This window comes from Ischnura elegans, chromosome 1 (genome assembly GCF_921293095.1).
Source record: "Ischnura elegans chromosome 1, ioIscEleg1.1, whole genome shotgun sequence".
NCBI classification, from domain to species: domain Eukaryota; kingdom Metazoa; phylum Arthropoda; class Insecta; order Odonata; family Coenagrionidae; genus Ischnura; species Ischnura elegans.
Genome location: NC_060246.1, coordinates 18324978 through 18342562, shown reverse-complemented (window position 1 = coordinate 18342562; position 17585 = coordinate 18324978). Strand labels below are relative to the sequence as shown.

Sequence of the window (17585 nt, the reverse complement as noted above, 5' to 3'; positions counted from 1 at the left end):
ATTTTTCCACCGTTTAGGTCACTTTTATTTTCAGTGAGCAATGAAGCTAACCACGTAACTACAATTACAAATGGGGGATGGGGAGCAAGCAAAAATAGCTTTGAGCCTACAAGAATATCTCTCTTTGAATTTCTGTCCATCAATAAGAATGTGTATTCACATGAAATTTTAGTCAGAGTCAGAGACTTTGCCAGGTAGTGCTTCTTCATCGGATTTCTTCCAGCAGCACTGGGACTTACTACTCACGTACCCACATGTGATTTGTTTTCACATACCGTATTTCTCCGAATATAGTCCCCCCCCCCTAATTTTGAGGCTTCAGTTTCAGGAAAAGTTAAAAAAAAAAAATGCGTTTGAATATAGTCCCCCCCTTTACTTTTACCACGGGTATTTTTGGAAAAAAAAGGGGGGACTATATTCAGACATATACGGTAATTTTTCACTTTCCACCTTCAGATCCCAACAGCAGACACTTTTTATATTTATTTCGATATTCTGGTTTTAAGTCATTCCTAAACCACCATTGTTTATGTGTCTTATCTTTCATTCCCTGAATTTGACTTTGATGATTACGTGACCACTGATAACATGAGTTATTCTCCGTGGACAGCTAACATGAAGGTTTCCTGAGAATATTTTACAATTACGGCTTACGGTGAAAAACAAGAAGCAAAAAATCAAGATATATACCCGTTTGCAGTAAAATATGGAGAATTTCCATTTCAAGTTTCTTCCCGACTTTAATGAGAATCCTTTGACTTTTCTAGAGCCCTGACTCTTTTACTCCCTGTTCAACTCAAATCATGGTGAGCAGTCCATAGTTAGCCCAATATTTACCCAGTCCACTAATTTCCCTTTCCCAAATATGAGGCTCAGTACTTGTAGACCAGTTCACCTGAAGATCCTATCTTTAATACACTCAACAGTCAGTTTCCACTAAGAAACAATGACTGAACTGAGGAAGTGTTTTTTCTGGTACTTCTTTGATTAGTGAGCTAGAATATTCTTTCCCTGTGGAATAACAGCACATACCATTCTAATAATGATATTGCAGATTCCACATGACACCATGTAGATGCTGTTAGAATGGGTTTCGATCCAAGATATTTATCTGCAGCAATGTGTGTTAAAAAAGAATGACAATCAAAGTTTTGACGACTGAATCACTGTCCATGACCCTAAATGTATCACTCATAATGGAAAAAATCACTGCATATTCACAGTAAAGTAGATGAGCCTGAAAAAAAATGAGGCGGAAATTCCAAAGTGGTGGACTCAAGGAGCATGACACCTACAGAATTGCATACCTCCGGAGGAACTGATTACTTTTCATATAAACTCCCATACTGTTGGAGATGAAAGGTTTTCACTTTGTAGAGTAAAGCTTATGATTTTTCAAGATCCAATCAATTTTCTCTCAAACCAGCTAAGAAACAAGGCGAGTCAGCTTTGATCAGAATACCTCATAAGCAATTTCCCCCTGGTTGTACCAAGATTGAGTAAGCATGTGGAATAAGACAATGCATGCTACTCTTACCATTGTGTTCAATCACCATCAACTTATACCCACGCTAGAAATACAATTCTCACTTTTGAATGACCTTGGAAGCCAAAATGTGTGCACAGGATTGTCAATGACTTCTTTGGCCATCATAATTGGCAAAATTTTAGAAAACCTTCCATTAAATAGATCTCCTGTATTTCATAATTCCATATTCATGATCTTGCTCTGTCGTTATAACTTTTCTGCATACTTTTAAAAGTGAAGGCATTTTTTTTCATTTTTGGGTTATAATATCAAAAAATCATTTTATGAATGCTTAGAATTACCATTTATAAATTTGATTGTTTGCACGGCTCAGTTGAAATTGATGATGTCCCTATCCTTTATCACTGGGCAAATGAAACACATACGTAGGCCTCAGTTGTTACATTCAGTTACAAATCAGTATTGCATGATGATACCAGTCAATTTTATGTGCGAAGTGCAGAACTGATTAGTCCAAAGAGGCAGGTAAAAAACCAAGCTCACAGATTCCTTAGAGAGCCAATTATATTTCACCAAGATAAGGCAAAAGTGAATAGTGAAACCCATTGCAAAATTTATCACTTATGCCCAAGTCGTTGCAGTAGTGGAAGAAGAAATATAGATAGAAAGGGACAGCTGTTGTATGTGATACAACGTACCTCCACTCCCGCTCATAGTGCTGCTTGCTCTCAACATCTTCATCTTCTAGGAACTTCATAACAGGTTGAGCAAAATATTTGCAACTCCATTCCACAAACTGGGTGGAAACCAATGGCTTGCGAAGACCACTCACTTCGTCAGCCTCCTCTGATATCTGAAGAGAATAAAACAGAAATCATAGGTTAGACAGTTTCGCCTTCTTATGGTGCTATTCCCACCACCTGTTTCACAGATGTGGAGATCAGTGCAAGGGATTGCCCTTTTCAGGGAGAAATTTGGACCACACCCGGAGAAATAACCACATCAGCTTGAATTTCCTTGGGGTGGTTAAGAAAGAAATTCAATCAATCATCATTCAAAAGTTGAATACAGTAATATATACAAACATTACTTTTGCACTACAGCAGTGGATGTTTTGCCATGATTTACTTTCCTTCATCCTGACGATTTATCTTTTTCCATAGAGCGATTAAGTTTACAAAATTTGAAAAGGCCTACCATTTACCACAGACTTCAGTAAGTTATATGGAGTAGATCCTATTTGTTTTGAACTGCGACAAAAATGCTGCAAGAAAACCATCTCACAGAATGTCCTACTCACAAACAATGCATCACGTCCACTTTTAAGATATTTAATGCTTCAAATCATGCAAAATCCTTAGGTAATTGTTCTAGTTACCCAAATGCCTTGTGTGACTTATGATAATGCAGTAAAAATGGTACTCAAAGCAAAGGAGTAGGTAGGAAGTACAAAAAATGGAATGATGATATTCTTGTATCAAAAAGTAGTCATACCAGCAACCAATTCTATGATTTTTTGTTAGGGCAAATTTATCAAACTTCAACTAGTACCAGGTCAGTAAAATATCACTGAACTAATACCCCAACACTATCCCCCATGAAGGAAAAATGAGGTGAAGATGCTTTCCCATGGATTAAAGGAGACAGAGGCAAATGCAACTCAATACAATGACAAACCTGAGGTAAACTGCAACAGAGTCACCTGCAGGAACACAAAAAGAAGGAAATATCAACAGGGGAAAAATCATTTGCCTTCCCCTGGAATGAAACCGGGATTTCCCAAATGTGTGTCAATTACTCCAGCCACTCAGAGCAGATGCTTTATTTCAGGTGAAGATCTTGCACCACCCAGTGGCCTGCAGGGTAATACATACACGCCTGGCTTGGGACCAGGCACTGGTATACAGCAGGCACTATTTCTCCGAATTGATGTTTGCTACTTCATGTCTCATCGTGTCTCTACTACGTGTCTCATCCATCTTGTGTTCTAGCTGAGTTTTGGCTACATGCATGAAGTAAACCTATGATGAAAAACTATGTACATATTTATTTCTCTTGTTTCATGAATAAGAGCTAATGTGAAGCATGATCTGATACTCTTCAGGCATATTGTATCAAGGAAAGCATTTCTAGCTTCCAAAAAGGTTTTTGGTGTTATAGTTGCTGATGTTTCCGAATTAAAGTAGATTCCCACATTCAGGGCAGGTTTCAGGTCAGCGACATAGGCTGTATTTATGAGATTCTCAAGTCCTGGAGAAAGAAGCTTATTATGCCTTTGTCAAGTTGGTCTCCAAAAGTTCTCCTATTTCAGCTCTGTTCGTGTCTCAAATGAGAAGTGACATCACATCTGAACTGACCATTGAGTTTGAGTTTTGCAGTCGGATATCAGCACTTAATCCAATCTGCATAATCTTGGATGATTTATTTTTACAATGTTCACAATGTCTGACATGATATGCCCTATGGCAGCGGTTCCCAAACTTTTTCTTTCCGCGACCCATTTTAGCTCATTCTTTTTAGCCGCGACCCCCTAAAAATGGTCGTCCAAGTTTGAGTACGTTGTTCACCATATTATTAGTATCTCGCGACCCCTTTCCGAACGGCCTACGACCCCCTTGGGGGTCACGACCCCTACTTTGGGAACCGCTGCCCTATGGCTATGAACGGGAATTGCAAAGCACTCACAACCATATACCATACTCCAAATAAAAAATTTTCATTTACAACAATCAAAGACTCAGCATAACATAATGCCAAAGGGAAGGTAAATCTTACCGTGTTGGGCATATTTTTTCGGGCACGAGAGGAAAGCTGAGAGGATCGCGTTGACAGACGATGGAGGTCAGTGGCAGAGCCTGTTGGAGGAGATTCTCCCCTGAAGAGAAGAAAAGGAAACAGTAATAACAAAAGAGCCCCAAGTCATAGAGATCTAATCATGGGTCCCAAAATTAGTAGACTTCCACAACGATGCTCGACATTGGACAATCAATTATCCAAATAACAAAAATACATAGAACTGGTTACACAGCTTGAGTGAATATATTAAACTCTCCATTTTACGAAGAAGAATGATATGACATTTCAATAACACAAAGCAAACCTGTCGGTCCAAATGAAAAGCCTATGATGAATGCATGAAAATATGATGTCCGAAAATACACCATTTTTTGAAATTGAAAACGTCGACGAAACGAAAATGGTTGAAGCGGCAAAGTCTAACAGAGTCAAATGATTATGTTATATGTAGTTGAAAGCCTACAGTGAGGCTGTAAGCTTTCAACTACAGCCAACATGACTTTCAAGAGCACAATCTCCTAATGCTTCTTTATCAAGAGCTGTATACTCACGCCAGGAAGCTTGGCCGACTGGAAGGGGATGGTGGGAGGGACACTGATGAGGACATCTTTGCTTCATTCACTTCCTTGAGGGCAGTCGCCTCTTTTACCTGAAAGGAAGATGGAGGTTATCAAGGCATCCAACAAGATATGTGATTTATGCTCTCAGAAAAGACAATGGGTCCTTCACATGGCATCCACAGAAATGTTTTCACCCAACCAACAGACCTCGACTCAAGATATCCTGTTCTTAATATTTTACACAAGCAAGAGGATAAACAAGTTGTAGGCAATGCAAGACCCATTCATCTCAGGCCATCATCAATTCTCAGAGGCAAAACAAGGCCAATTTTTCCTCAGAGCAGTGCACCGTTCATGCTGAGTTGAGAGTATTTATTTCTATAACAGATATTTATCATTTTTGAATATGGGTACATCGCAAAAGATTCATCAAAATGAAAGGTAAGGTAAGTAAAGGTATGTTGTGTTATGGAAAAGGAAATGTAAGTTATGATCAGAAAAATAAGAATAAAATAAATTACCAACAAAAATAATAATTCATATCATGATTAAATATGCACCTAAAATGGGGAAAAATGTAGACATTCACACAATATGCATATTTCTTTTGGGTAAATAATTACAGGTTGTGATTAGATAAAAATATAGCTATGACTTTTTTTTTTTATCTATGTAATCACAACCTGTAATTATTTACCCAAAAGAAATATGCATATTGTGTGAATGTCTACATTTTTCCCCATTTTAGGTGCATATTTAATCATGATATGAATTATAGCTATGACCTCGCGGCTGAGCTTAAAGTCACCGAGTGCGTCCACCGGGTTGCGGATGGTGGGTCGACCTTTAGATATAGAGGTTAGCTGCGAGATAAGCGAGTTCTCTCGTCGAATAAGCAGTCGTGGACAAAAAGCGGCGGTGATCTGAGGGGGTATTGGGCTACCCTTGGGTAAGGTAGACTATTTAAATGATACCAAAACCTGTGAAGATACCGTGACTTGGCGATTGGGGGCCGCCAACAATTATGCCTCTCAACACCCGGGGAGAGGGTAGCAGCTCTTCCTCACATGTGCGAAGGTGGAGGCCATACTGGTCGGTACAGCAACGCACATTCCACTACGGGCGTGGTAACATTTACTTTAACGGCTGTAGCACTGCGATGTGGAAGGCAAGGGGAAACCACCACATTATCATCCCGAGGAGTCGCAGCTACTCCACTCAATTTATATAATGACATGATGGAATTCTCTTGGGTAAAATATTCCGGAGGTAAACTAGTCCCCCATTCGGATCTCCGGGCGGGGACTACTCGAGAGGGTACATCGGTCAAAGGTGATAGAATGTTACGGATAGGAACATGGAACGTCAGATCACTTCGCACCTGCGGTAAGCTGGAGAACTTGAAGGTGGAGATGCGAAGAATGAACCTCGATGTATTAGGCATCAGCGAAATGAAATGGCCCCAGGAAGGAGACTTTTGGAGAGGAAGCTACAGAATGATACGCACAGGATCGCTAAATGGTAATGCTGGAGTGGGCATAATGCTTAGAAAGAGCGCCGGGATGCGTGTTAAAAGCTACCTGCAGTTTAATGAAAGGATAGTAATGGTGAAAATAGATACTAAACCCGTAGCTACTGTAGTGATACAGGTTTACATGCCTACGTCAGATTATGAAGATGAAGAGGTAGAAGATGTCTACCAAGATATAGCGGAAGTTATCAAGCAGGTAAGAGGGGAAGAAAATCTTATTATTTTAGGTGACTGGAACGCCGTCGTCGGCGAAGGTCAAGATGGAATAATAACTGGGAAATATGGGTTAGGTAACCGAAATGAAAGAGGAGAAAGGCTACTTGAATTCTGCATGGAGCACAGACTAGTGGTTACCAACACTTTATTCAAAAATCCCCTGCGAAGAAGATACACGTGGAAGATGCCAGGAGACCTTAGAAGATTCCAAATCGACTACATTCTAGTGAAACAAAGATTCAGGAACCAGGTGAAGGACTGTAAAAGTTATCCAGGGGCAGATGTCGATAGTGACCATAATTTAGTTATGATGAAATGCCACCTTAAATTTAAAAAGTTGAAGAAAGCCGTGAAAAACATATGGCAGGTTGAAAAATTGAGGGAGGTTCAGCATCAACTGGCTTTTAAAGAGGCTGTAGAAAATAAAATAGGAGAGGATACGACCAACAAACCAATGGAAGAGAGCTGGAAAACCATTGGAAGTGGGCTGCAGGCAGCAGCTGAGGAAGTTCTTGGTAAAAGAAGAGTCGTTATGAAAAAACCATGGATCACACAGGAAGTACTAGATCTCATTGAAGAAAGAAAAAAATACAGGACTCCAAAAACAGAGGAAGGACAGAATCCTTACAAGAGAATAAGGAACGAAATATGTCGTAAAGCGCGGAAGGCTAGAGAAATGTGGATGAAAAGTATTTGTGAAGACGTGCAAAACAATCTTAAGCACGGAAAAGTAGAGGCCTCCTATAGGATAGTGAGGAACCACTTTAAGGAAAGGGGCGTAAGATGTAATACCCTTAGGGACAAAAACGGAGAACTAATGATTGAAAACGAAGAAAAAGGGAAGAGATGGAAGATTTGCACAATGGAAGCAGCCTCAGAAGGAATGCTATCGAAAACGAGAGGGAAGTGGATGCCGATGACATGGGAGCCCCAATTTTAAGATCGGAATTTGATGCGGCTGTAAGAGACCTCAGGATAAATAAAGCGTCTGGCATTGATGACATTCCTGCAGAACTAATTAAAAATTCAGGAGAGAAGACGTTGAACCAGCTATACAAAATCATTAGTGAAATGTATTTGACAGGTGAGATACCAGAGGACTTTGAGAGGAACATTATAATCCCTATCCCTAAGAAGAAAAGAGCGGAGAACTGCGAAGATTTTAGGACCATAAGCCTTACAACACATGCATCAAAGATACTGACAAGGATCATCTATAGAAGAATAGAACGAAAAGCAGAAGAGTACTTGGATGAGGACCAATTTGGATTCAGAAAAAACAAAGGCACAAGAGAAGCAATATTGGCCCTAAGACTGCTCATAGAGAAGAGAATGGAAAAGAACAAGCCAACGTTCATTGCGTTTGTGGACTTAGAGAAAGCATTTGACAACGTGGATTGGATCACAATGCTCGGAATCCTAAAGGAAATCGGGGTTCTTTATAATGACAGAAGAATCATCCACAGTTTATACAAAAACCAAGTAGCGGTGATAAAATCAGGGCCCAGCTGTGAAGAAGCAAGAATTAGGAAAGGAGTGCGACAAGGCTGTACATTGTCACCCGTAATTTTCAACGTTTACATTGAGAAAGCCATTAATGAAATCAAAGAAAATGCATTGGGAGTGAATATTCATGGAGAAAAAATTAGCATGCTAAGATTTGCCGATGACATAGCCGTTATTGCAGAAACAGAGACGGATTTGAAAAATATTCTAGTTAATATGGGTAGGGTAATGGGTAGATATCAACTGAAAATAAGCACAAAGAAAACCAAGATCTTAGTATGCAGCAGAAGAGAAGAAGTCAAGACTAACATTAAAATAGGGAAGCAAAAACTGATAGAGGTGGATGAATTCTGTTATTTGGGAAGCAAGATAACTAGTGACGGGAGAAGTAAGAAAGATATTATCAGCAGAATAGCCCAGGCGAAGAGAGCATTCCACCAAAAGAGAGACCTGCTTACAGCAGGAAACTTAAGTATGGAAGTAAAGAAACAATTTATAAGATCCTACATCTGGAGTATGCTCCTATACGGAAGTGAGGCATGGACAATGACCGCAGCGGAGAAAGCAAGGATAGAGGCCTTCGAAATGTGGTGCTACAGAAGAATGATGAAAATCAAATGGATTGACAGAGTTAGTAACAAAGAAGTCCTAAGAAGAGTAGAAGAGAAGAGAAGCCTCATGAAAACCTTAATAAGAAGACGGAACAACCTTATAGGCCACATCCTGAGACATGATGGCCTGATGAAGACAATCGTCGAAGGACAAGTGGAAGGTAAGAATGGAAAAGGAAGACCTCGATCAAAATATATGGAACAAGTGAAGAGAGATGTGAAAGAGAAGAAATACGTAGGTGTGAAAAGATTAGCTGAAAGGAGAATAGAGTGGAGAGCTGCGTCAAACCAATCCTAGGATTGTTGACCAATGATGATGATGACATAAACTCTAAAACACAAATATAACCAAAGAGAAAGAAAAATTTGATAATTACTTAAAATATTAGCAAATGTCTCTCTGTACCTCATACTCATTACTATAAAATTTTATCAACCACACGTTAAGTGCATCCATAAAGACACACTGAAATCAGCTCAAGGGACAAACCTGCTCTCTGATGTGATCTGTGACCACCTTGGACATAAGCGCCACTTCTGGGTGCGGATCGTGGTCCATGGCCGTCAGCCCCGTCCACAGCTTCATGTAAATGCTGCCAAATGAAAGACTGGACAGGTTGCTCAGGCTCCCATGGCCTAGACACCACCGAAAAAAGGAAGCCACACGTTAAATGCACGTGAATAGGATGAAAGGCAGAGGTGAATATCTGATGAATGAACTGGTAACTAAATGAGACAGCTGTGTAATTACCATGCCACATTCATTTTTAATGCATTAACAACTTCATGCTCGCTCAAATTCATTTTCCTTTCTCACAAGAAAGATATAAATCACACACCATTGCCTCCTTACATAAAAATGAGTCAATGCTATACATATATGAGGGCATACCCCAAGGTTCCACATTAGTCAATGAACTCTGGGTGGTTTATGAGTGGGTGAGTATACAAACATCAATCGTGCGTACCACATTTACTCGTAGAAGCCACGCACCTTAGTTTCGGCAATGCCGGCAAAAAAAGCTGGGTGCACGGCTTACACAAATCCTCAAAATTATATTAGAGTGCTAAAAGCTCTAAGAAGTTTTTTTCCTCACGAGCCGGCACAAAAATGGGGGTGCACGGGATAGACAAGGGCACGGCTTACACGAGTAAACACGGCATGCTTTTGAATGCTTACCAAGGCTGGAGATGGAGGAGGATGAGGAGACTCTCTTCATACGATCTACAGGGGATGAGATAGCATCTGCCCCTCCGCCACCAGCCTCAACACCAAGGTGTGGTGGCAGCAGGCCAGAGCCAGGGGCTAGCACCTTGAGGCGGTCTCGTGATGCAATCCTCTTCATACCGCCCATTGTCGTCACTTCTGAAATGGGGAAAACAAGAGCGGATAAGGCACATAGTAGGCCTCAGTTAATGTGCAACAAGTGATGGCTACTCAAACACCACTATGTGCCAATAATTTCTCACTACTTATAGGCCCCTTATTCTTAGTCGACCATGTAGGGCCAACCGACCCTGGATACGTCATCAGCCCCTACATAAAGCGATCTCGCCCTACACATGGCCGTTTTTGGAACTAAACCGGCCCTACTTGATGTAGGGTACCCGAACCAGCCCTACACCCTACAAAAACATGGCAGCCAAAGATCATCTGCTGATCACTTTGATTAAAGACTCTAGGTTACAATGGTTATTAAGGGAGACGAGCTCACACAAACCATTTTAAAATGTACAGTAACACAGTGGAAAGGTAAAAATACTACCATTTTACAGCCACCAAGTTAAAGAAATTATAAAATTGACTGAACTAATAAGAACAATAGAGCGGTATACATGCAACTTGTTTCTACGAATATATAAGAATATTTTTCATGTCTGTCACTTGGTATACTTTTAGGAAACCAATACATACTTGGCGCTGCATCATCATCTACGTCATTCCGGAGAACATGACGACGGAATCACCCCCCACCACTTATGTAGGGTCGACTAAGAATACGGCCCAAAGGGACTGTTTTGATTTCCGTCACCAGAATTTTCTCCTGGCAACACTGAATTTCAAATCTCACTATTTAAAAACATCATTCTCTTGGCCTTAGGGTGGTCTTTCAGGCTAGATTTTGAAGATTTTTAGGGATTTCAAGACTTCATTAAATTTCACAAGAGCCCACAACACTTATCAGTATGTGCCCTCTCACAGCTACACAAGGCAAGATACAAGAAGACAATCAGAATTTTCACCCAAAAGACTATTAACCTTTTCCCTACCGTACACGTATATATACGTGTGGACGTTTCCTGACCCGGGAGACCACGGGCGTATATATACGTGTGAGATTTTCCCGGTCAAGAAAACGAAACCCGTATATATACGTTTTCGAGCTCTCCCCCTTTCAGGACGGTCGTGGGTTTAGGTCGCCTTTGTCTCGGGACCCAACGCTTCGGGGTTTAGGATTAACCCTCCGAATCTGGGAGCAGGTACCCGGACCCTTCGTCTTTTATAACCTCTCTCAGCGGTAAGGGACAGCGGTCATACAATTGTTTATAGAGTCAATTTTCGAAATAAATATTTGTTCATTTCTCAAGAAATATAAACTAAGAATTGAATTGTTTGTCTTTTGAGTAGCGTTTAAAATTTTTAAACGAAATTCTATGACAAATATTAACTTATATCTCGAGTTATGTATAAACATCAACATGGAAATTGTTGCTGCGTTAAATGCTTTGATAATGGCCTTAGAACTTCGTTTAAAATTTGACAATGCTCAGATAAAAATGAGGAATTATATTCAATGTCTGTAATTTACGTGCAAGCAACAATTATCCATTTGCTAAATACATATAAGCAATACATAAGTTGACCGCGAACCAATGCCGCAGGTATGGTCGTAAACCCGGAAAGGAGGGAGCACAACTACTCTTGGAGTCCGAGATAATACGGAGTCCCACCGTGGAGGGGTCGAAAAAGGTTCAGCGAGACCCTTCTTAACGAATGCCCTCCAAAAATGCTCCGTACCACGAGAAAGAAGAGTCTCTTGGGGAGCGGTACAGCAGTCAAGCTAAGACGAAAACTCCGCGGTCTCGAAAGGGTTAAGTTAGGTGCTTACTATGGGTATAATTCGTTTTGCAAATTTTTCAAATCAAACTTTAGATATGTGCTAGAGAAACATAGGAGGATAGAAAATGTAACAGAAATGCTCTAAGTACCAGGATGGGAGAGTCTGGACCTAAGGAAGAAAAGAGACAGATTATGAGGGATGTTCAAGTTTATCGGTGGGAATAATGTATGGGCAGAAATTGGGAAGGGATTGTGAAACAAAATTTAGTGGGGGAAAAATTATCACCAGTTCAAGATAAAGTTCCTATCATGAAGGACAGATGCTAAAAAGATTTTATTCTGGAAGAGGAACCATACTTAAGCGAAACCTACGAAACCAGCAAAAACTCTGAGCAGTCTTATGAAATTTTAAACAGATAGACAGTTACTTTTTTATGAAGGATCTAAGGTTTTCCCGGCGAATAGACTGGAGGAAGAGTTCTCGGGTTTCCAGCTGGGTCCCAGGGTTTTTCAGCGCCAACGTTTCGAGGGCGAAGCCATTCACCCTGAAGACGATGGCAGACTTCGCCCTCTAAACGTCGGTGCTGAAAAACCCTTGGATCCGGCTGGAAACCCGAGAACTCTTCCTCCAGTTACTTTTTGTCCACTAATAATCATTTTTATTTCTCTATTTTTCTCTTGATTATATTAATATGTATTTTGATTTTTGACTTTAAATTTTGAAAATATTTTGATGTAATTATTTTTATGTTACCACCGTAAAATTGCCTACCTGTAAGTACAGTAAATTCCGGTTATTACGCGCCTCACTTTACCGCGGTTTCGGATATACCGCGGGTCTCACCATGTCCCCCGAAATGATTACATTGACCTTTTTTTGAGGTAGGTAACTTTGTGGCGAATTTTATCTCGGCGTGACTACCGACGCGTCGCAACGGCGCTACTTCAAGCGACTGTATTAACGCGGTTGGCGACGTATTCCATACATTGTTTCGTAGCCATAAAAAAAACTCGGTAATTCCTGATCGGTCCTTGTGTCTTGTGAAGTCGAGCTGAAAAGTGTGTTGCACGGCTATAATAATTTTCGAGATTCAGGGAGATTGAGATAATTCTCTTTCGTACGTTCGCACCGCGGCGCTCAAACCAAGGTTATAGGTACTCAATGCCCACAGGCTTCGAGCATTTAATGATGAATGAGCTGTTTTACCTTTGTCTTAGGCTTAATATGAATATGAAAATTACTTTTTTACGAAAATTTTCATTGATTTTAGGGTTAAAACGATGTCTGCCAATAGGAAAACTTACACAATTAAAGAAAAGTTGGGCATAATCGGCAGAGTGAAGCGCGGTGATTCAAAATCAAGTTTATTCAGGGAGTTTGGTGTTCCTGAAGGAACTATTCGTGGTTGGATGAAATAAGAAGATAAATTACGATCATTTGTTGATCAAGTGGATGACGAAATAGGACTTGATAGAAAAAAGGCCAGATTGAGTGCTGCTGGTGATGTGGATGAATGTTTGTTTACGTGGTTTGTTCAGAAGCGCAGTGAAGGTGTTCCATTATCCGGTCCACTTTTACAAGCACAGGCAATTAAATTAAATAAACAAATAGGTGGTGCTCATGATTTTGTTGCTTCTGCTGGCTGGCTATCGAGGTGGAAAATTCGCCACGGGATAGCGCAAGTTAACATGCAAGGAGAATCTCGTTCCAGTGACTGTGAAGCAGCTAGAGAATTCTGCGGGACTTTACGCAAGATGATTGATGAGGGTGAGTACAATGAAGAGCAACTGTATAACTGCGATGAAACCGCTCTCTACTACAGATTGCTTCCAACAAAATCACTTGATATTAAGAAGTCGGCAAATAAATCCGGAATAAAAATGAGCAAAGAAAGAGTGACTTTATTACTATGCGCGAACAAATCAGGAAGTCACAAGTTAAAACCTGTGTGTATTGGTAAAAATCGAAGTCCTCGGTGCTTCAAGCACGTTAATATGACAGCACTACCCATAAATTACAAAAAAAGTCAGAATGCCTGGATGACTCGAGACATTTTTTATCTTGGTTCAATGAAGATTTTGTTCCATCGGTTAAGAGCCACTTAAGATCAAAAAAGTTAGAAGAGAAGGCACTACTTCTGTTAGATAACTGTCCGGCACATCCGTCTTCTGAGCTTTTGATATCGAGGGATGGTAAAATAGTGGCTTCGTTTTTACAAAAAAATACGACAGCTCTTATTCAGCCCATGGATCAAGGGATAATCAGAGCATTGAAAGCCCACTATCGGCGGGAATTGCTCACTAGTGTCATAAATTCAGAACTGCAGGTACAAGAATAGCTGAAAACAGTCACCCTGAAGAATATGGCTCATATAGGCATGGGAGAAAATAACTTCAGCTACAATCCTAAATTGCTGGTCAAAGTGCGAGTATACAGCGGGCGATAGCATGGAAGACGAAGACGAGTTTTTGGGTTTCACGGAAGAGGACGCACGTGAAGCTTCAGATGTTCTTTCTAATAAACTATTTGTGAGTGATCTCGAGGCCTGGGTTCGCGAAGACGAGGAAACTCCTGTATCTGCTTATAAGAGTGACGAAGAAATTGTGGCTGCAGTCCAGAGCCGCGTAAAAACAGCTGCATCATCGGAAGATGAGAGCGAGAATGAAGAAGACGAATGTGAGGTCGAGATGCCGAAAATTGGCCATTTATTACATAATATAAGTGAATTGATGAATTGGTTGGAGGGGCAAAGTGATTGCGATAGTATTCATCTGTTGCACTTGCAAAGCATAAAAATTACGTGACAAAGAAACGCCATCAACTATCGCGGCAAAAGAAAATATCCGACTATTTTAGGAAATCCCGTTAAAGTAGAGCGTCTAAATCATAAAATAAATATATTAATAATGTATTACGCAAATATATTGGCTATAAAAATTACCTTTAAGGATTTTTTTATTGCTTCCCACGCAGTTTCCCGTTATAACGCGGTTGTCCGATAACGCGGGTGTAAACTATGTCCCCCTAGACCCGCGTTATAACCGAATTTTACTGTATTATTTTTTTAAATAATGACAACATCCTTCTATGTTTCTTAAATATCATCAATGGCAGGGGTAATTTTATGTATCTCCCCTTTCATTAGCTTCTGGTGCCACCTCATCTCTTTTTTTATCCTCCTTGCCTTATACGGCATCATTTGAACTTTCATTACCACTACCTCAATGTAGAAGAAGAAAATCTGTCCTGATATCCATTGCAAAGTGTCACTTGATCCTTGTACCTTGAAATGACCCCAATCTTGCTACTTAACCGTATTCTTCTTTCTCATCTGTGCTCCCTGTCAAGGATATTTCCTACACTTTGTCTTCATTAGTGAGTTCTAAATATCTTAATCTTCCTTTGTTCTAACTTGAACTATCTCCCTGAGTGACCATCCTTTCCCACTCTAAGCAATGAATTTCAATCTCACATAACAATGGTTTTTATTTCCCACTGACTGAACCCACAAACTCCTGTCCTTTTTCACTAAGTTCTTCAATTACTATACATACTATAACACTCCAATCACTCAACCACATGTTCAACAGTTTCCTTCTATCTCGATTCCTGTTATCCAATCAATAACAGCCAATAAGGCTATACTCTTCCCTCACATTCTTCTGTTTGAATGAATCCAACACCTCCAATTTTCGAATCATTGCTGTATTGCAGGACTTAGTACTTTTCCTTCTACAGTAATCAGCTCCCGCCTCACTCGCCCTATTGATATCCAACTCCAACCTAGTCATCTTCATTTTCAACTTCTCCATTTTCCCACAAACCCTAAGGGATCCATTCTCCCATCCTGCACCCCGTACCTTCGCCTGACCTATCCTCCCCTTTGGTCACCACGTGGACATCTGATTTGGCACTATCTTACTGAAAAGTATGCCACATATGTAATTCTTCAATGAAAGGCTGCATTTTCTAGGGACTCCAAAGCTTTGGTTTCCTATTGCCATTCACATATTCAATGCTCTGATCAATCCCCTGATCTTAATTATCCTATGAATATGAGTTGATCATAATACTCTGGATCTTTGCCATCAGCTACTCTGCTGAGATTGTTCCTTCACACCAGAAAAGGCAAAATACCGTATTTGTCTGAATATAGTCCCCCCTTTTTTAGCAAAAATGCCCATGGTAAAAGTAAAGGGGGGACTGTATTCAAACCCATTTTTTCAACTTTTTCCTGAAACACAAGCCTCAAAATTAGGGGGGGACTATATTCCGAGAAATACGGCAGGTGGGATTGGCAGTTGGCCCTTTCAAAATTTTAGGAAATCATATCCCTGCATAGATTATACATCTTGGGGAAGTGTGATGACTTCACTTAGTCAAAGGGCCCCAGATTTTAATACCAGGAGAAATCTTTGGAAGCCCCTGAGTACATATATTCAAAAGTAAGAGGTTATTCAGGGAAAGCAACTGGCCCCTCTACCCTGAATGGACGAACTTAACATGTCTGTGGCATAGTGTGGGGTGAGCTCTACCCTCACCTACTCCAACCAAAACTTGAGGTTGAATCACTGTATAAGTGATTAAATAAAATTAGGAAGTTAAATGGTGTCTGAAAAGGCCTAAGCATGGATGATCACAATGCATTTCAGTAGCATCACAATTATCTTCGCATGGAATGGATTGAGGGGCAAATAAGAGGGCAAAGCAGAGTTTGGTGCCACACCACCGCTTGGAGGTGAAGGCTAGAATATTCCAGTCGCATATGTACCATGCCATCATGAAGAGTCCAGTGTGGTGGGGCGTGGTGGGATGCGCTGGAAAGGGAAAAATGTAAGGGTAAAAATGTCTCACCTGGGACGAGGGCAAACTGAGGGCTGAGTGTCCCATCCCTCAAGGCCTTGCCTTCGTCCTGCTGCTGCTGCATTGCCACGCCCACAAATGCATTCTCAAACATTATCACCATCCACTGTAGTGACACAACCAGCTCCTGAAGGAAAGAAGGGAGGGGAAACTTTGGTGCATAGCAAACAAATACACATCACGAAAATGTATATGCACAATGTAGGAAAACTCTCTACGAGTGTAACGCATCACAATTTCATGATTACTCTGCACTTCATTCATCTCATGTTTACTGCTGTATCATTTTCCTTCCATGCACTAAACAATAAAACTATTAACACCACAATGTTACAACTTTTCTTCATAATAAGTCGTTATTTCTAGTGATGGGTCGGTTCGATTCCTCGATTGTCGGCCAAGAACTGGAATTAAAATGAGTGCTTGCCAAGGTGAAAAATCGATTCTGATTCCAGAAGTACCAACTCAAAACCTACTTAATTTATTTACAAATGCGTTTCCAACAGTCATTTGAATTTTCGTGCCACGTAATCGTAATAACAAAACACATTATAGATTCTAAGTGGCACACCACTTCCGGAGGAGCAAATGCAGACTAGGGAGCCTGTGACAGGTATATATGGTCAAAATATGGTGATGCATTTGGAAAAGTACCCAAAGTCACCATAGTAGCCCAAGCTGAAGTAGAAGCATATTTATAAGAGATGAATGCATCACCAAATTCCTTCCCTGGCAAATACTGGAAGACTTGCATCTCCTACTCAAGGCTGAAAGTAGTAGCGAAAAAGTTTCTTGCCATACCGCCATCCACTGTGTGCAGTGAAAGACTTTTTAGTTCAGCAAGAAAAATATGTGATGTAAAACGCAACAGGCTTGATCCTGACAGAGTGAAGATGCTTTGCTTTCTGAGCAAAAATTTAAAATCTGTAAATGGAGACTAAATTTGTGAGA

At 40.4% G+C, this 17585-nt stretch overlaps 1 protein-coding gene across 1 annotated transcript in view; it reads right to left on the bottom strand.

Moving 5' to 3' along the window:
* LOC124156453 (regulatory-associated protein of mTOR) overlaps nucleotides 1-17585 on the bottom strand; it is a 65733-nt gene that overhangs the window by 13387 nt on the left and 34761 nt on the right. Inside the window, exons 15-20 of the mRNA XM_046531015.1 lie at nucleotides 16626-16761; nucleotides 9890-10075; nucleotides 9200-9345; nucleotides 4837-4934; nucleotides 4265-4364; nucleotides 2188-2342 (exon numbers count right to left, since the gene is read on the bottom strand). Of these exons, the coding sequence (XP_046386971.1) occupies nucleotides 2188-2342; nucleotides 4265-4364; nucleotides 4837-4934; nucleotides 9200-9345; nucleotides 9890-10075; nucleotides 16626-16761 (821 nt within the window). The remainder of the gene's footprint in view (nucleotides 1-2187; nucleotides 2343-4264; nucleotides 4365-4836; nucleotides 4935-9199; nucleotides 9346-9889; nucleotides 10076-16625; nucleotides 16762-17585) is intronic.